Here is a 20,491-nt window from a genome sequence, read left to right on the forward strand (position 1 = left end):
TTTGTAATTTACTTTGTAAATCTTCAGATATTTTTGGGTTTCTTGCGTATGAGCACGCAGACGCTGGGAGTGCCCACAAGCTGATAAGTCCTTGCTGAATTATATTCTCGGCTGTTGTTTGAAGTTGTGGGCTCACCTGCTGCTGTAACATGGTAGTCATTCCTTCAAAAGAGGCTGTTCTAAAAATCTCTGAAGACCAGGCAAGTGAAAATGTCCTGCAAAGAAGTCTTTAGATTGATAGGAAAGACTATTACGTGTAAAAGCAGCTAAGGTTAAGCCTAAACCAATTGACTTTCCTAAAGGAATGTTCCTTGTCTGTGAGAAACTGAGATTCCTGTCTTGATTAAACGCTTATAATAATTTGTAATACACAGTATTTACTGAATTCATGGCTCAAAGAAAAGCACATTTTCTTCTGAGTAAAATCATAGAATTGACAGAGTTGACAAAGACCTTGAAGATCATCAAGTCCATACATGAACTTGGCCTTCTGAGTCCCATCACTAAACTACATTCCATGGAAGCTCCACTTCTTCCTAGGCAGCTTCCCCCAGTGCCTAACCACCCCTTCTGTGAACAAATTCTTCCTAATATCCAATTGAAATCTCCCCTACACAACTTGAGTCTCTTTCTTTGCATCCTTTAATTATCTTACGCATTCAGGTCTTATCAGTGAAGATCAGTTTGAATAAACACTGTAGAAATTAGAGGGAAGTGAGTGATTCCACTGCTGGTAGAAGAAGCCATTTGGCGTGATCACTTACACAGCACCAAAATGGCTGCTTATTTTAGAACAGAAAACTGAAAGTATTGGAAGAAACATTTCTAACTCAAACAAGTGAAACCATCCGTAACAAAAATAAAGAACACTTTTGTGCTGCAGTTCATGTTTCTAGATCAAGAGCCCCTTTTCCCATCCATGCTGTAATCTTAAGAGATTCATGTCAATATTCTGATATTTCATTTAGGATGTGTTGCTGATTATATGGAGTCGTAGCACTATTTGAGAGAGATGTAAGGAAACAAATTGTGTTTGCGTCTATTTAATTTCTAGGTCATCTTAATTATTTTATTGAATTTGGAACTTTGTATGTTTAAATGAACATTAATTACATTTTTCTCTTTTAGGGGAACGGCCATTTCAGTGTACGCTGTGTGAAAAGGCTTTTAACCAGAAGAGTGCTCTTCAAGTTCACATGAAAAAGCACACAGGAGAAAGGCCTTATAAATGTGATTACTGTGCAATGGGATTTACACAGAAGAGCAATATGAAACTTCATATGAAACGGGCTCATGGTTACACTGGTATGTAGTGCAATGATAGCAGTGGCAAGTGCAGGAAGTTGCACAGGAAATCAAAAAATGTTTACCCTAAGTCAATGAGGAATTAGATATCAATAAGCTGAAGTGAACTAATAGTTGAATGTGACCCAAATAACACTTTGAAACACACGGGTTACTGCTTATGGCTCTGTGGTTGTGGTGCAGCCCTATACTACTAAAATAGAACGTTCAAAACCTGCTATAGGGGAACAGTTGATTATATTTGGTTTTGTGGGTAGCTTTTCCCAAAAGGTTTCTTTTTTTTTTCTAAATAGTGTCTATAGAATCCGAGGTATTTGTATGGTGCCTCTTTATGAAGTTGTTGCATCATTGTTTTCCAACCGTAATTCTTTTATTTACAAGTAATAATTCTCAGCATATTTCCATTGTTCTTACATTACCCATCCAGTAATGCTCATTTTTTTTTTCCTTATGCTTTGGTAGGTCCTGTCCAAGAACCTGCTAATAATCCAGAACAAGAAGGGGAAGATTTTAGTCGTGCTCTGAATTTAGAAGAAGTGGTACAAGAATCGTCAAATGAATGGCAAAATATAGGCAGTGTTTTTCGATGACACCTCGATGTCTGAAAGCTGACTTTTTTGTTTGGAACTTAAATTCCTCTAAAGTTTTCAGAGAAGGAAAAAGATGGATTTTACAGTTGAAGCTTCAAGCATTGGAAGTATTAACAATATGATAATATATTATAGGATTTTTAATTATTTGCAAAAATTACTTAAGGAATCAATGTCTTGGTTTTTTTTTGTTTTTTTTTTTAAGCTTGTAGAAAAATATTGTGAAATCATCACTTAATCTGTGCTAAGTTGTCTGTGAATGAATGAACTCAGGTAATACTGTATACAGTTTCATCTTCTAATTCACAGCCAGTATATCTATTGGAAAAATGAACTGGAACTTCATTCTAGAGTAGAATTTTTAAAGGAGGGGAAGAACAACTTCATGGGAAAACCATGAAGCTGTTGGCTTTTTTTTTTGTTTTGTTTTTTTCTTTTTACCTATTTAAAGAAATAATTGAGTTTGGAAACAAAACGTTACAAGTAGATGCATGCAGTAAAAAGTAGTTCTTTTCTTTTTACAAAGCACAGGAAAAGGCTGTATTTTTGTTTAAAGTTAGTGCGTTTTTCAGAATGTTGAAATAAATTGCCATTGAATGTATGGCTTTTCTTGAGTTAAGCTCTTGAGGGAGCGTGTTCATTTCCATTCCAACCGCAGAGGCAGGTGGTTGTTTCTACATAAAAGTGCTTGAGGCTTTAAACTCAGCGGTAATTATCTAAAGAGAATTCAAACCAGGAAAGGTTACGAGGGAGGCCTCTTTTATGTTTGCTGTATCAGATTAGCAGGTACATATCCCAGTGTCTGTGGAAGGCACAGCCATATGCTAAATTTGGGAAGTCAACATACGGTTTTGTGTTAGAAGTCAGAAAGTGAGATGCACGCTAGGTCACGTATATTATACAGAATTCCCCAGTGCTGTAAACAGTTACTTCAAATCTGTAAATTGTTCATTGTTTTCTTTGTGGGTTTTGGAAATATGTTACTTTTATTTGTTGTTTAAGTCATCGTTTCATCAAAACTACCTAGGTGACTAAGCAATGCTTTGAAAGGTGCCACTTAAATTTATTCATAGCAAAGAAACACTGGAGTAAAGACATGGTCATCTTTTAGACATTCCAAAGACAAGCTCTTTTCTTCTTTTTTCCTTGTTCCTTTGAATTTTATTTATATGTTACATATATATATAGATATATATGTGTGCTTGTGTGTATATATATATATGTATATTTAAAGTTATATGAGCCTCTGTGTGGCTGATCAGTATATTTTGTAAATACTAATCCTGGTTGCAGGAAGTTCATCTTTTCGGTTTGCTGCAAGTACTCCTAGATCAGTGGTGGTTTCATTGTACTATAATACAGAGCTGAACTTTAATTTACCTTCTGAAAGATGTTTGCTCTCAGATCCCAAATTCTCTCTTTTGTAAATATTGTCTATACTTTGTCTATGATATACACTAGTTATTTCAGGTTGCTGAAACAAGAAATTACTGTTTTTTCAATAGGGCACCTCTTTCTTCTTTTGTTATCTCTTTTGGCATATGTATATAAGTAATATAGTTGTTGACATGAAAATAACACTTTTGTTATGTGGAATATTTAATTCAAAAACATGTTAAATAATATTACTCTTTTCCTAATCCTGTTTTGTGTATTTTTTTTTATTTATTTCATCTTGGATTCTAGGAAACTGAAAACAGTTTAACAGAAGCACACCTCTGTTTTATTTAAAGAGCACATGTGAAGATTTCCCAGCAGCGCCTTTCCAGCTATACAAGAAGGATATCTTTTACAGTTGTTCTCTGAAGTCATGCTAAACCCCTTGCATAGCATGCTTTTTATGCTTAATTACATAGAATGAGAAGCTGAGTAATCCTCAATCAGTTCTGATGGGCTGTATGGTATATAACATGTATAAAACCATTGTGCTACACTTGCAGAGAATAGTTTGTCAATGCACAGGAAAGTTGACTGGAGATGGTTTGTTGCATAGGTGATGACAGAAGATGATTTACAGCTGGTCACATCTAAATGCAGTTCCTTACTTGCTAATGGCAGTGTGATTGCTGACTGCTTGCAGGGGGATATTCATCCTGCTCTGGCTGTGATTGCTTTGCCAGCAAGTAATGAGTGGTGGTGACTGACATTAAGAGAATATGTACTAAAAGCAGGTTATGTCACATGTAAAGGGATGCAGTTATAAAACAGTCACTTCTCAAGTGTTTTGTCTTGATTAGAGGTAGTGAGCATATGTTCCAAATCCCGCAAGTGACAAACAGACAATATGAGCTGTGTAATCCCCTGACACCTCTCCTCAATGCAGTCTGCTTCTCCTTTAGTGCTTGCACTCCTGTCAGTTAGAGTGAATAGACTTTCTAAAACGTGTTTTTTAATGTCGTATTTTATCCAAGGACTTGGGTGAAGAATCAGATCGTGTTGTGAGTAAGGGAACAGGGCATAGGAGTGCCCTCATAGGTGTGCCTGTGTTATGGCATCAGCCTTGTGGGCCATGCTCAGGTACCACCAAAGTCACAAGAAGGCTGTATGCAGCTGAGGTATTTTCCAGTATCTTCAGCACTCTGAATGAACAGCAGGAGGAGAAAAATGGATCATTTTTTGTACACAGCCTAAGTTACAAAAGACAAAACCTGGACCAGTTTTATTACACATCAATTATTTATTTTGATAAATTGTAAAAGCTTTGTTCCTATAAGAACAATATGTCTTTAAATTAAATCCACTATTATGTTGCCGAGTATAAATCTGGATGAAGCTACAATAGAAAAATACACATAGCAAACAATGCAGGTAACAGAAGATGTAATACATGTGTATATACTTAATAATTTTGGTGGTTTTGTTTTCCTTAGTCTCTATTTTCTATTCTCCATCTTCCCTTGCTTTGTATTAATTGACGCTGAATATAAACCTACGATAGATTTAGACGTGAATTAACACACACGTGTATAGGTAACTTCTACTGGACACATAGATGCAGTTTCAACTCGGGAAGCACTAACCTCAGTCTACAACACGGGCTAAAACTAAAAAAGAAAGTAATTAATCAGACGCTTAGAGAAGAGCTTGAAGGAAGGGTGAGTTTAAGTAATAAAACAGTGCAATTCAGAAGAGCCTTGTATTTTCCTCCGTGTGGTTGGAAATACCATTGCCACACACTCATTTTAGTTATCTGTGAACAATTAATATCTAAATCTAACTCTGTTATAACTCATTTCTATGAGGCAACTACAGTACAACAGTTAAATGTTCACAGTAGTTTACTATAAGTATGCTTTGGTGCACTGCCCTTAAAAGGTATCCAGATGTTACTTGGGCAAAAGAAGAGACAACCAAATATAAGGCTGCTGCAATATCAAGAGCAAGGTTTGAAGTTCCCTCACAAGATGTGCAGGACTATCTGAGACACCAGTACTGAAGGGCTCTCTTTCAGAAATTAGACTTATTCACGTGTATTTTTAATTACTTACTTTACTGCAAAGTTTATGCTGTTGCAGCAGAGTTTGTGTGGAGCAACAGTGACGTCCAGTGGTCACATGTGCAATCTGGTGTTTCGTCGCTGGGAATTATCCCTTGTTTCTTAGCATTAGTCTAACTCAAATTTGAAATCCTCTTTCTCTCCCTCATCTACTCTTAATTCTAATGGTTTGGATGCGGTGAGCAAATTGTGGTGCGGAAAGCGTTTCCTTATTGCCATTGCTCTGCATCGTATTGATTCTACAACATCTGCCCCCTCCCACGTTTCACATGCCTTGAACTCGCAATATTTGGTGAACCTTTCCGTGACTGCCTAATCCTGTTATGAAAATTAATTATTTTGTGAGTGAGAGAAGGAAGATTAAAACAAAACAGAAACCAAACCAAAGTCCCAAATCAAAAAAATAAAAAGGATTTGGATAAACAGTCCTTACAACTTCTGCACATGGTGGATTTTGTGTTTGTTTTTACAGCAGCGTTTCGAAAGCTCATTAACGGCAGTGCTCAGTATTCAAGACGTTAACTCTTTATTTGCGATTCTCACATTCATTAAAATGAAACCAGGAGGCTGGAGCTCGTATTAGATGCTTGGGAGAAAGAATGAAGTTCAGAATACAGTTAGGGCACCCTGGAGGAGAATGGAGTAGTCAGACGTGTCGTTACTCTACATAAAATAGGGGGGAACAGCTAGTAAAGCTACTTGGTGTGTTCTTTTCATTCAACTGTTGGTCAGGGATTGCCAATAGAAGTTTGTATCATCTACTGCATGCAGAGCCTAATTGGCACTAAGTAATGGACTGCATCTAACTAGGTAATTCTTGCAGTTGTTATTAATTTTAAGGCAGTTAGATTATGAAGCAGAGTGCATGGTCCTTGAATGGCATCATAGAGCTTCAGTGTCTCGCAACTGGTGAGCCAGACCGCGATCCAGGCCGGGAGCCAGAGCCACCCTGGGGAAGGAGGAATGGAGTTAATTCGCAACAAGGTACTGTGTGCATAGGGCTACATGTTGGAAAAATATCAGTCCAATACAAAACCTCACATATCTAATGAAAATGACTCTGGTATTTATTATAATTGAAGTCTTATTTGAATTTTTACATGAACCAATTGCTTCTCATATATATATTTCACATAGGATTAATTTATTCTCATTAAATTTCTCATACGTAGCTAGGCATGTATTGTGTTCAGTTTTGGGCTCCTCACTGCAAGAAAGACATCAAGGCCCTGGAACATGTCCAGAGAAGGGCAATGAAACTGGTGAGGGGTCTGGAGCACAAGTCTTATAAGGAGTGGCTGAGGTAGCAGGGATTGTTTAGTCTGGAGAAGAGAAGACTCAGGGGAGACCTCATTGAACTCTACAGCTTCCTAAAGGAAAGTTGTGATGAGGAGGGGCTTGGCCTCTTCTCCCAGGCAACAAACAGGACCCGAGGAAATGGCTGCAAGTTGTACCAGAGGAAGTTTAGACTGGACTTAAGGAGGAACTTTTTCTCTCAGAGAGTGGTCAGCCACTGGAATGGCTGCCCAGGGAGGAGGTGCAGTCACCGTCCCTGACAGTGTTCAAGAGGCATCTGGATGAGGAGCTATGAGATATGGGTTAGTGGTTTGTGGCAACAACAATAATGGGAGGATGATCTTGTAGGTCCTTTCCAACCTTGTGATTCTATGATTCTGTGAGTTAGTTGTACATGCTTGTTCTTATTGAGGCCTTCCTTATGCAAGTGCCATGTTTTCTTGTGCATCCAAAAAAAAAAAGTAGCTCTCATCCTTGATTAGAAGATTAAAGAAGCCTGGGGTATGTTCTGCTGAGATGCTCTGGACTTGCACCAGGCAGAGACTTGCATGGTGAGAAACTTTCTTTTGGACATTTACACAGGTGAAGGCCAGGCTCAACTCTTAGTTGTTTTGATTCTTAAAGCAAGTAGTGGATTGGAGCTCTTCTGAAATACTTGAACTGGGAATGATTTATAAGCGTATGTTTCAGGATAACTGAAGTATTTCACTTCTATATCTTTAGATTCCAAGCATAAAACTGAAGTATTCTGCATTTTCAGTTGCCTTGTTTTTGTTTTCTTCTTTGTCAGAAACAAACTAAAGGGACCATTTACCTGAAGCCTAACCTCTTGTCAAATGATTTACCTATTTATGAGGCAATTTTATAAGATCAGTTTCTTTGAGAATGCCTACTTCTTTCCATAGCTTTGTGGAAACATGTTTGTTCCAAACATGGCAGCTCCTAGAGAGGTTGGGCTGCGCTCAGCTTTTCCCTGGGCTCAACTGTTTGAACTTACATTAACTTGAATTGTACTTTACCAGTTTAAAGATTTTGGAAAGAGTGCCCTGGCCCTCGTGATAGGATCCCTTATGTCCCTTGTGAGCAGATTTGTGCTCATAGAACTTTCCACTTCCGTATCCTGGCTTGTGTCCTTCACCACCCTGCAAAGAAAGAGTTTGGTGTACGTTTCAGATCAGCATATTGACATTAAGTTCATATTCACGTGGTAATCTTTCTTTGTCATCGCTGAAACAGAATCTTAGAGGAAGTTGCAATAAAATGGTCTTTTAAGTAAAAAGCCGGGGTGAAGGCAAGCATTAGGAGGTTTTCTTGGTGTGCTGACACCTGAGGGAAACAATCTGTAAAAGAAGAACTAATAATCAAAAGCGGATGCTCAGAGCGTTAACCTGCATGACAAAACTTAAAAAAAACAAATCCAGCTTGAAGGCTGTAGTAATTTTTTTTTTTAACTTAAAATGTACGTGTTCTTCTCATTACAGAACCAAACCTGCAGCAGAGAAGTAGGATTTAATCAGCTGTGATAACTAAAGGAGGAACTTGCCTATCTTGAGCCGATCTCTTCGCAATGGAAGAGGTGGTGAAGAAAGGTGAGACCAAAAACTTGAATTAGTGGTGGTGGTAGTTCTGTAGGGCTTACTGGGGACAGATCCCTGCCTGGACACCACTTGCCCTCCCATCCTTGTCTTTCCCATGAGAAGAAACCTGCATCAGTGAGTCTCCCAGGAGGTTTAAAGGAAGACAGCTTTGTCATGCAGTGGATTTTGTTCCCTTCATGCTGAAGCAGAAGAAATATTTGTTGCGAGGCTGTCAGTGCGCTGAATAAGAGCGAGCGACTCGATTACCATCTTAAAGTGCTGTGGGAGGAGGGAGGAAAATAGACCAGGAAAAGCAAAATAGCAAAACAGAAATGAAACAAAATTATCGTGTTGCTGCAGCAGCTTGAGGCAGTAGAGCAAGGTATGCTTTGGCCTGGTAAATAAAATGGCTGTTTCCGAAAGCACATTCATCACCTACCCAGCTAAATCTGGTGAGGGACAGTCCTCTTCCCTGCACGTGGAAGAAACAGAAACAATGACACAATGGTCACTACAGAACATTGGATCAGAAGTTGTTGAGAATGCAGTGAAAAACAATGACAAACTGGCCAAATAATGAAGCATCAGTCATTCCATAAAATGAAAAAGGCAAAGTTCTCAATCAGAATCACAAGAGCTTCCATCTCTTGCCGTGGTTCATCAGTCATGGGCTGTGGGAGCCATGTCAGCTTATCAATGTGAGAACAGTTCCTGGAGGTTGAGGCTTGGCTGACAGCTCTACCTATTGTTAATATAATGTGTGAAACACCCACAACAAAAAAAGTTCTAATATATAAAGACCCCAACATTTGGCTTTAATTTAGGTGTCATGCAGCAAATCAGGAAATGGGAGCCATGGTTTTTTTGTCTTAGTCCCTGGCTTGGGATATTCCCAAAGGCAACTCCTGATTTATATTTAGCATGATTAAAGAAAACAAATGGACTTGTAGTTGAAGTGGTATAAATGATCCCAAAAACCCATGGGCACTGCCTGAGCCCTGGCCAGATCTTACCTTTGCTTGCATTGGAGGAGGAGTACGGGGTGAGACCTATAAACCAACAAAAAAAGTTATAGAGCCAAAGCAACAATAAATGGAGATAATCAACAAGTAAATTCAGGGAATCATAGAATGGTTTGAATTGGAAGAGACCCTCAAGGGTCACTTAGTCCAACTCCCCTGCAATAAGCAGGAACGCCTACAGCTCCAACAGCCGCTCAGAGCCCCATCCAGCCTGACCTTGAGTGTGTCCAGGAAACGTTGAATGTCTTCAGGAGTTATTAGTCCTTATGTATTAGTTGTTAATTTCGTTCTTCTCTTTATTGTTGTGTGAACATTTTTAAATCTCTTTCTAAAGAAAGACGCTGGTTGCCAAAGACAGCAGCATAAACCTTGTAAATGGTGAAGCTGCATAATTACAACAACTGCTCTTGAAAAATGACTGTGCTAACTGAGGGTTCAGCCACTTAGGTGTAACATTTCGGCACTGTTCTTGTTTCCAGGTGAAATTACATTGAATTGCATGGTAAGCTCAAAGGTGTAGAAGAATTCATTAGTAAAGGGTAATGACTGTGGGATATTTGGTTATAGGTTGATCTGAAGGACAGATGAGAAGAATGTGAAGAAGAATGAGAAGTGGAACTTACAATGTTCTTGAAGAAGTGGACTACGGGGTTGTCATCACCAGGCCGGCCGTGCTGAGACCTCTGGGGGATGGAGCCTACATGGCTGGCCCTGGCTGCATGTATATCCTGCAACAACAGCAGAGTCTGGTCAGCAGGGAGGAAGGAGAACAGCAGCTGTTGGGAAAGGCTCACTTTGTGGGAGAGAAAGGAGAGGGGAGTGCCTTGGAAATCTGTGGGGATTGAGTCTGAAAGTTATCAGTGCTGCAAAGGAACAATTTTTTTTTTTTGATACAATGGCAAATATGCTATTGTACCAAATGCATACATATGTTGTGTGTATGTATTTATATAATGGTGCTCGTGTTTGTAACATTACAGCCCAGTGTGGGACTGAACCTGGGACAATTCTGATTGCAGAAACTTTACAATTTTCACTTCCTTCAAAGTTGGATCATAGGATGTAATTTTAGAGATAAATCCTGAGAAAACTTAAGCTGGATCATCCTCCATGTGAGAGAAGGAATGGGTCGTATCTGATTTTCTCCGTTGTCACAGACTGCATAGCACCAATGAACTGCAAGATCAACTGTATTTTGGAGTGAAGGATTGAAGTGAGACTGACAGTATTTCTGTTTTCAGTGGTGTTCCTGTAGCAGTGCAGGAAAGTGCACTCACTGAGGACAAAAGGACACAAACAATGACATTGTGAAGAGTGAATATTGAGAGTGCGATGCAGCTGCTGCACTGAAAATGGTGTCAAAAAAAGTGTGTCTATTTCTCAATGGATGCAGCAGGACTAAGTTTGAAAAGCTAATTGGTCCCTATGAGTTGACCCAGATGACAAACATCTGTCCATCATTGCCAGTGTCAAGGTATAATGCTTCACTCCCAGCACAATGGATCCCAGCTGTGCTCAACAGGGAAGGTAGGAGAGAATGAAAATAACAGTGGCATCTCTTGTAAGTGCCATGTGGGTGATACAGATTTCATCGGCCTCTAAACAGAAATAGAGATCTGTGTTGAGAGAAAATAAGCTCTTCCAAACAGAATGAACATGTGACTCTGGAGCAGTATGAGCAGTTACTTAGAATACATTTCATTTTTGTCACATAGAAGATCACGGCTCAGCTTGCTACAGAAGGACTTGGTCAGGTTGTTGCAGTGGGACTCCTGGCTTGGGAGCAGTGTTGCAATGAGGAGAGCCAGTAAGGCATCAACACGTGCTCAGAACAAGTTACCTCCGCCATGTTGCCTTTTAAGTCTATATTTAAAGAGAACATTGATATGTGTTTATCACAGACACCCTGATCTGTGTTCTGTTACACTTCTTCAGCAGTGTTGCAGATCACAGTGTCTTACCAGCAGATTGCTGTCAATCTACATGATTGTGAGCAGATGTATTTTGCTGTTCTGCAGTGGGCAACGGGTTGCCACCAGGCACAAAAAGGTGGGAATAATTCTGTTTTATGAGTGTGGTGGAGTAGTGGAGTCTGAGTTACTCGGTTTTAGCATTCTGGTCCATCATTAGGCACTAATAATTTAGCTCATTGAAAAATGTTACCGTGTAGTGACTGCAAACTTTCTTGGGTCTGTGGTGCCAAGTTTTGGAATAGTCTTTGCTTGGGTCCCCTTTATAGTGAATCAGCAGTAGCAAATCTGAATCTATTTTTAAGGATAAGGATGGTTTTGTATGAATTTAAGACAACGTTACCCACTGTTACAAATCATGGGCTTTTCTTTCATATGATCAGAAGTTTGATCTGTGTGCTGAATCTTCCAGTATTCTAAATCTAAACTGCACGTTTCCCTTTTGTGTATAAGCTGTTGGACTCTCTCTTCCACCTGTAGTGTGTCCTTTCAATTTCTGGAGTCCTGAAGGGGAGAAGGAAAAGCTCAGTGGTTTATATTTTCCTGAGGTTGCCACATCCATGATCTACAAAAGTCATTTCCCCCAGAAGAGCAATAACTGAATACCCATAGGTGTTAAAAATTAAATCTGAGCGTGTTCATGTAATTACAGGGTTTTTCTGCCTTTCAGCTTTTTGAGTGTTGCCAATGGAAAGCAAACTTTGCAGTCGATTATAAAGAACAATTGCAAAGGAGAGTCCTGAATTTAGTATCATAGAATCCTTAGAGTTGGAAGGGACCTCAGAAGGCCATCTAGTCCAACTCCCCTGTAACAAAACAGGGACACCACAGATAGATCAGGTTGCCCAGGGCCTGATACAGCCTCACCTTGAAAGTCTCCAGGGATGGGGCAACAACCGCATCACTGGACAACTTGTGCCTCACCACCCTCACTGTAAAAGGCTTTTTTCCTTATATTTAACCTAAATCTACCCTCCCTGAACTTAAAACCATTTCCCCTTGTTCTGTCACCACAGACCCTGATGGGGTCCCCATCTTGCCTGTAGAAAAAGATTTAGGCCTCTTGGGTTCTGGTTACGAACATTGAAACAGAGGTTCCTACGCACTTGTGCAACTTCTGGGGGCAGTGAGATGGTTTGCAGCAAACAGCAGTTTGCAGAAACCAGTCAGGACAGAGAGGAATGCTCATCTTTCAACCACTACCTGTTAACTTTGTGCTTGACAGCTAAGCCAGCTTGGCTATACATGTGCCATAAATAAATAAAGCCACAGGGGAAAGATCCCTCAATCTAAATAATGTTAATATCCAATATTGGCCAGCGCTGGGTATTTGCTTAGGCTGTGTGTGGGAGATAGAATGACAAAGTTTGCAAATCCATTGTAAAATTCAGTGTAAGGATTATTAATGTAAACATGAGCACGTGTATGTCTGTCAAATACCCATGATTATTCTGTATTCAGGGCTGATTCAATATGGGAGTGCTTTGTGGCTCTTTCTTGTAGTATACTGGGAAGTTGGGTTATTTCCCTGTGCCAGTGTATTATGTGAGTTGGCCACTAAGACACTACAGAAGCTTTTAGTATAGAGCAAAGAAAAGCATCAGGTATTTTAACAGTAGCTGTACAAGGACATTTCATTCCTTGTTCTACTCCAGGCATTTTCACATCAAGTTATTCAAATCTATCAGCATAGTCTGTATTGAAAACCTTGGCAGAGCTGTTAGGGTGTTGTGTGCCAATTGCCATCTCTCTCACACAGTCACAAGAATCTACATGCAGTTCAGCACGTGTCCCACTTTGGCTTTTCCTGCATGAATATTACATCTCTGACTGTGGTGAATATCCCGCACTTTTCTGACGCAGTAGGCCTGACCAGTTCTCCTGATGTTCTCTGTGGCACTTTGTAATTGCTGAGTGGTGTTACTGCCCACACTCTGACTGCAGAAATCATAGAATCACAAGGCTGGAAAGGACCTACAAGATCATTCAGTCCAACCATCCTCCCATTACCGTTGCTACCACAAGCCACTAAACTATATCTTGTAGCTCCTCATCCAGACACCTCTTGAACACTGCCAGGGACGGTGACTGCACCACCTCCCTGGGCAGCCATTCCAGGCAGGTGAGAGGGAAAGGTCTTAGGGATTTTGGTAAATGCAATAGAGGCTTTTTGCTTCAAACGTTGGATGCTGAGTTTGATAAACCTGTTTCGTGATACGTTTGTCTAATGAGAACAATGAGATTTGGTTGATTAGATTCACTTTCATTTAAAGCAATTGCAATTAAGTGCTGTAAGTGTCCCACTTGATTTTGCCGTCAGATATGATGGTGAGTGTAAAAGTGCAGTTGAGCAGTAGCAGCATTTAGTGACACTGAGATCCTGTGAAGTGTGTCTCTGCTTTTGCTTGGTGTAAGCAATGAGTCTTGCAACTCTTATAAGTTCTAAAGCCTCTTGTTCCCATTGAGATCACTTATAAATAGAGACTGCACATACAAGTATAGGGCAAACTTAGAGCTTCTAATTCCCAAGCAGTAGATGATATGTATTAGTGACAACAGTGACATTACGGTGTTTTAGCTCTGGAGTACTGAATTTACAGCTTTTTAGACTCCTATCGCTATGATTAATGTGTAGCTTTGTTGCCTGGTAAAACCAAGATGCATATGAAACTGGAAAATAACTGACTTAAAATCAAACCTTGTACACATTTTTGACATGAGAAAGAGTAAAAGGCAATGGATGTTCTTCATGGGTTCACTGGGTTCCATTGTTTTCAGTGGGTTGCCTTCACAGAAGTCACTGTGCATGGATCATAAGAAATCAGTGCACTTAAAAAAGCTAGAGATACAAAAAGTACATTCAGATTGCCATATAAAACCAAACTGTCCCACTGTGGGAAGTGATGCTTAACCCCAATAAGAAATTTGCAGCAGTGCAAGTAGAATTAAAATGTCCATTAAACATTAAGTGTTTCAAAACAGACTTCCGCGTAGGAATAGAGAGACGCGTCCTTTCAGTGGTTATATACACTTCTTTCCTTTTACACAAGAGCAAATGTGTAGCTTGAGCAGAGCAATCATGGGAAGGCTGACAAATGTTTGGATATGGAATTTGTTTCATTTCAGAATTCAGAGTTGTTTTGTATATAGTGTTTGCCTCAGCACTTCCTCAGCAGAGCTGATGGTGTTTCTTCCAGCCTGTCCACAATTTAATGACCTGTTGCAATAAATGAGGGAAAAGCCGACCCATTCTCCCCCTGCTGGTCCAAAGGAGACATTGTAAGTGTTCTATAAACATTTATCATCTAACTCAGTGAACCTTTCTAATCACTTCAGAAAGGATGAGCCGCGTATCCTTGTCACGGTGCCATAAATTTCTCGCAGAAATTAAGACAGAACCAAAATGAGCTGCTGGAAGAAACAGAGCAGATGGGTAGGAAGAAAGATGGAGAGTCTTGGAGATCGTGGCTTCCAGTCCTATGTGGAATTACAGAATCATTAAGGTTGGAAAAGACCCCTAAGATCATCAAGCTCAACTGTTCACCTACCACCAATATTGCCCACTGACCACATCCCTCAGTGCCACATCCACATGGTTCCTGAACACCTCCATGGACACTGAATACTACCACCTCCCTGGACAGCCTGTGCCACTGCATCACTGCTCTTTGCGAGAAGTTTTTCCTAATATCCAACCTTGACCTCTCGTGGTGCATCTTGAGCTCAGGATTGCACTCTTTTGCTTTGAAATACATGGTGAAAACAAAGAGGAGGAACCAAAACAAAGATGGGAACAAAACACACTGGAGGAAAGAACAGAGATGATTGAAAAGGAACCTAAAGATTATGCAGGGACAGCCTGAAGAAGGAAGCAATGGAGTACAGTCCATCAGGAAAGGTAAGCGAGTACCATTAATCCAGAACCGTGCTTCTCTAAAACCCTTTTACTCCTTAATTCCTTGGTTGTGGTTGATTTGTCCTTGATTGTGAATGGAGCCTTATGGAAACTATCCCCATAGAAACCCAGCTTAAGTCTTCCTTGAGAAGAGTCATTCCAACAGAATAGGTTGTGGATAGGGATTCTCAGGGTAGTCTCCTGGTAGCTTTTGTCACCAACAAACCTCCCAGCCGTAAGGACTTAGATGTGCATAGCCACAACATGGATGGAATCACAGATAAGATGTTTATCACTGAGTGTTGCTGACAGCCTACATGTTTGGGCAAGGCGATGTCAAAAGAACGTAACATTGTGGTTATGAATATTAGCAAGATAGCAGAAATATGTGAAAACATTGAGGAGGCCCAATGCCTAATATTTGCATATAATCAAGAAGCAAATGTGATAAAAGATGATAATGATTTGAAAAACCGAGCTACGTAAACACTAAGTGTATGCTATCACCATACAACTGCTGACCAGAAAAATGGTGATGAAGAAGATTGCAGCCCTGAGCGTAAGTGGTGCTGGTCTCATTTCATGAAACACATCCTCTCTCAAATTGCTAACAACAGCACAATGCCCATCCCTCAAACCTTACACTGCTTTTATCACTGCTCTTATTTGAAGACACTAGCCATATTCTGTTTCTTTTCTGCCTATAATGGGTTAAAAAAACAACTGCTGAACTCATGTGCAGGTTGTTTGTATGTATTATTGCTGATAGCTGCCTAATTTAGGAGAAGGATATAGCAGGAAACAGAGAAAACTATTATACAGTAATCAAACGTGGCATAGTTAACAGCGTATTTCTTCGAAAGAAATACTATCAGAGGTGAAAATGCCAATGATACAGTTACTATAAAACGAGGAGGGAGGGAGAAAAAGTAGCCCCCAAACCCCGAGGTTTCCCCCAAGGCGTGTTAATTGTATGAAATGAAAAAGTGAGTAACTGTGTTAGGAATGAAAGATGGGTGAGATCCAATAACAGCGTCTTAAGGCAGTGGTGAGGGACTTGATGTAGCTCGAATGAAACCCGGTCACTTTATTGTGTGCGCATCTACCCTGATGGCATCTCAGGAGCTCCATCAGGTATTTTACATCAGTACATGAAATGAAAGCCACCAACTGCTGCTAATAACATGTGATGGTGGTGGTACAAAAATAAGATCAGCACAACAGACTGTTAACTTTTTTCTCAGTTTTCTTATTAGGGAGCATTTACTTAGTTGCAACTTCAAAATGGCTCTAAAGTTCAAAACATCACTGATTTGGGAACTCCAGGATGGCAAAAGTGCTAAGGATAACTCATGGTTTGTGAGGAATTGAGATAGAATATCACATAGATAGAAGAAAAACAATGGAATGGATTAAAATATAAAGTGATTTATTTACAAATAAGTTGGCTTGGTTCCAGCAGAGAAAGCAGACATAGTGAGAAAGATGTAACGTTGGGTAGAGCAAAGCACTGTGCTAAACTTTGAACGTGTTCATTGGACCTGTGTGTGAGCTCCAGGTTCCCTCCCTGCCTTTCCCACTTGTTTAAACCCAGATAAGGCATGGTTGGGTTTCTGGGGAACACCGTTATCTCCTTTTTAAACACAGTATTACGTGAGCTGGTGGGTAGAAGTCTCCAGAAGCAAGTCAGCAGAAACTGAGGTAGAACATACTGTTAAAAATGTCATAAAAAGGGGAAATTTTTTGCTGTAGAATGACCAGAAACAGTGATTTTTACCATGCTTTGGTTGACTGACTGGTATCTGAGTGGATAAAATATTCTAAAAGCAGTTAAATGCACAGGCTTTTTCCTGCTGTCCAATGGTGATTTCCCCTTCAAATTCTCATTGAAATCTGTGGCTGCTGCTTTGTCCCATTTCTGACTGCGCTTTGCCCCATTCCTGCAGCCAGGACAAGATACAAAACCAATACTTTACCAAGAATTACCGCTCACTCTTTTAAGTATCTCATTTGAACTAATTCTAAATTCATAGGAGTGATTGTTTCATGCAGTAATTTTCTTAAAATGCAAGAGAGAATTGGCTCCAGTGCATGAAATCATGTGTTAAATGTTAAGCACGTATAACAGATATGGGTTATGTGTGTTAAATGGAGATGTTAAACTATGTCTTGTGCGATGTTGCCTCCTGAGCCTTCCACTCGTCAGGTGTTATGCAGTACTTACCTGTTAATACTTGCTTCTTATGTACAGGTTACTTGGGTTTTTTTTAGGCAGACAAATCTCAAGTGCTTGGAGGCCTTACAGACTGACCAAACGTTGGTGAAACTGGGAATTCTGATGCTAATTCACTGTTAGGTGCTGCATCACCCCTTACTATGTGCTGTGAAAACAAGAAGCCACATTCGGCTCACCCGAGGTGGATGTGTGTGAACACCGGAGGGAGCAGCCTTGGTTAATGAAAACCTATCATCTCCATCTAAAAGGTAAGCTTTATTCCTTTGTCAAATACGCTTCCCACACATTTAGTTACTTTTAATTACTTCGTATGCCCTCTTGTACTATGAAGTGGTTTGTTGTGGTTTCTGTTAATATATTAAAAGTATTTAAAATAAATTAAATCATTAGTACGCCAGTTTTGTCATGAAAACAGTTTAATGAGTACATAAACAAAGCACACAGAAAGCAAAAGCTTAAAACCGAGTTGTTACAGTCAATCACCACAAGTTATACCCGAAATATTTACAACGCACGTTGCTTGCGCGGCAGGTTTACAAAGCCAGAGTCTGGTGAGCAATGCCACTCCCTGAAAACCAAGACTTGGAAGTAAAAGATCACAGTATTGACTGACAGCACATCATGGATGAGGCAAACTAGCATTGCTGTAACTACTTTTGAGCATTCTCACAGTGCCATAGGGTACATCAAAGCTTGCGCAAAAGATCAGACTGAGTTCATGTGCTAAGACAGAAAAGATCAATGGGTACTCTGGCAATCATGTAGGCCCATGTTGTTCTTTGAGGCCTTATGCATCTGCATCTTTATCTGCAGCCTTTTCTTCAGATCCCCATTACAATCATCCCTGCTTCTGCTCTCCCTGAGGAGCACAGAACTGCTAGCCCTAGGGTAGGAAATCCATGTCCACCTTCCATACCCTTTGTACCCAAACACACTGAGTGGGTAGGTGCAAGGCTTCATACAGGCCACAGGAGAACTTCACAAGGTTATACAGAAAACTGAAGCAAAATATGAAAGATGACTCGATCCATTTTTCTCTCTCCAAGCCTCTCATTCACCGCCACTCACCATGTTTTGCTCTGCTGCATTCGTCACAAGTGTAGTTTAAAGTTTAGTTTGTTAATACATAATGTTAAATCCGGACCAAAGTTTCTGTTTCACAGTCCAAAAAAAAAAAAAAAATCATAAAGAAAAGAATTATGAAAGCATAACCAACTGATTTAGTCACAGGTGTTCCCATAAAGAAACAAAAGAGCACTTAGCACATACTGAAGCTGAATACAGGCTAAGACCTACGAGGCAGGGAGAGGTTTGATCACTGTAACATAAATGTTGCTCATACACTTCACTGATGTTTAGATAAATATTCCATAAAGATTAGAAAGAAGGTACTTGATAGTTACACTGCTGTGTTGTGTGCTTCTGGAAATGTCTGCACTGCAGGTTCTTTTTATCACCTTTTTAATGTCTTCTGTAACATGACTAAAATTAGGCTGTGGGTAACAGTAGCTGTGCTTGGAATATTCCACCTTAATCAAGTTCTGTAAGTCTGAAATTCAAGCTGTGCTTTTGACCGAGGTTTCTTATCAAAATCTAGATGGGGCAGGGGTGGAGAAAACAACAGCAAATGCACTGCGGCCCTATAGAGGAGAAAGTATTTCTGTACATTCCAGTGCTTCTGTTTTTATTTACTCCCATGGGACGCCCACAGGCTCTTAATTTAACTTCAGAATTCCATGATAAAGGAGAAATCTGCTCCAAGGGAGAAAAGGAGGCCACTGAACAGTTGCTGCTTTATTCCTACCCCACCTTCCCTTACACAATAGTGAATATTATTCATTTATGTGCTTTCCAGCTATGGCTGAAAGATGAAAATGCCTCCACAAAGAATTTATACTGTGTTTTGCTTGAATGTCAGCCCTAAATTTGTACAAAGAGCGAGTGTTGTCTTTGCATTCCAGTGCTTGCTGGTGTGGGCAGTTGAGATGCGTGCTCCCACTGGGCACAGCTCGTGTGAAGGATGGGTACAAGGAAGGCAGATGCAGAATTGCTTTTAAAAAGCTTCAAAACTTAACTGCAAACAAACACATGAACAGTACAGGAACTTCTCTATTTTAAGGTGTTTTTTGGGGGGTAGTATCTTATTTAGCAAAGCTCTGTTTCCTTAGCAGACTTTGAAAAACTGCCAGAAGGCATCATTCTTGTTCAGCTCTTCCTTGAACACCTCAGGTGTGTCACTGCTTGGACACTCTACAGAATCCAGCAAATTACAGCTATTCAGGTTTTAAGTACAAATAAGATTATTTTGCCACCTCGATGTCTTCTGTATACACACATATAAATAAATGACACCACAAGCCTTCCTTGATACAAGAAACCAAAAGGCATTGATTCAAAGCCTAAATAAATAATAATTGAATAAACAAGAGAACTGTTTGTGGTACTTGTTCAGCATCTTCAGCACTGAAACTCTCCTACGGAATAGATCCCCAAGATATGTTTTCATGTGTCAATATTATCATTGTGATAAACTGGGATTAAGATGCTTTGGCACTGAAGTCAGTGCTGATGTGACTGGCTTTTGCCAAGATGACAAAGCTGCTCTGTGCTTCCAGCTGAAATATGTAAGCCAGGACTCCAAACATTAAATGTAGTCTTTTCTTTTTTTAAAGGAATTCCTTCTACCAAGCAAATAGTGTTAACCATCCACAATTCTGTACCGGTTGTGCAAACATTAAGTGCCTCAAATTAAATTCACTGAACAGCAACAGAGATAAGACAGATGGCACTCTGTCCTCTCACATGATGGATTATGTAGAGATCTGCAGAGAACCATAGTGATCATGTTTACCCAAAAGGATACAATACAGAACACTGTACAACTCGCAGCCATGATTTAGTCATCGCTACAAAAAAGCGGGTTGGTTGGTTTGTTTTATTGCTAAGCAAGGGCGTACACACACCTCTGTACAGCCTAAGTTTTTGGTTATGTTTTCTTGGCATTAAGAGCATTTCATAAACGATTTGTCATTGAGTAATGCAATATGTGGATAAAAGAGCAAGAGTTGAGCTAGCCAGTGAGGTTGCAGAACATAGCATTGTTG

General features: G+C 39.9%; 2 protein-coding genes across 7 annotated transcripts in view; one reads left to right on the top strand and one right to left on the bottom strand.

Annotated features, from left to right (window-relative positions):
* Positions 1-3,529, top strand: part of ZNF236 (zinc finger protein 236) — a 63,833-nt gene extending 60,304 nt beyond the window's left edge. For all 4 annotated transcript variants that reach the window (XM_072329725.1, XM_072329726.1, XM_072329724.1 and 1 more), the window contains 2 exons: positions 1,129-1,305; positions 1,768-3,529. In XM_072329725.1, the coding sequence (XP_072185826.1) occupies positions 1,129-1,305; positions 1,768-1,895 (305 nt within the window). In that variant the 3' untranslated portion in view covers positions 1,896-3,529. The remainder of the gene's footprint in view (positions 1-1,128; positions 1,306-1,767) is intronic.
* A 1,362-nt stretch (positions 3,530-4,891) lies between these two features.
* MBP (myelin basic protein) overlaps positions 4,892-20,491 on the bottom strand; it is a 102,786-nt gene continuing 87,186 nt past the window's right edge. For all 3 annotated transcript variants that reach the window (XM_072330063.1, XM_072330064.1, XM_072330065.1), the window contains 5 exons: positions 9,910-10,014; positions 9,278-9,313; positions 8,704-8,736; positions 7,707-7,829; positions 4,892-6,340 (listed from right to left, as the gene is read on the bottom strand). In XM_072330063.1, the coding sequence (XP_072186164.1) occupies positions 6,284-6,340; positions 7,707-7,829; positions 8,704-8,736; positions 9,278-9,313; positions 9,910-10,014 (354 nt within the window). In that variant the 3' untranslated portion in view covers positions 4,892-6,283. The remainder of the gene's footprint in view (positions 6,341-7,706; positions 7,830-8,703; positions 8,737-9,277; positions 9,314-9,909; positions 10,015-20,491) is intronic.

This window comes from Excalfactoria chinensis, chromosome 2 (genome assembly GCF_039878825.1).
Source record: "Excalfactoria chinensis isolate bCotChi1 chromosome 2, bCotChi1.hap2, whole genome shotgun sequence".
NCBI classification, from domain to species: Eukaryota; Metazoa; Chordata; class Aves; order Galliformes; family Phasianidae; genus Excalfactoria; species Excalfactoria chinensis.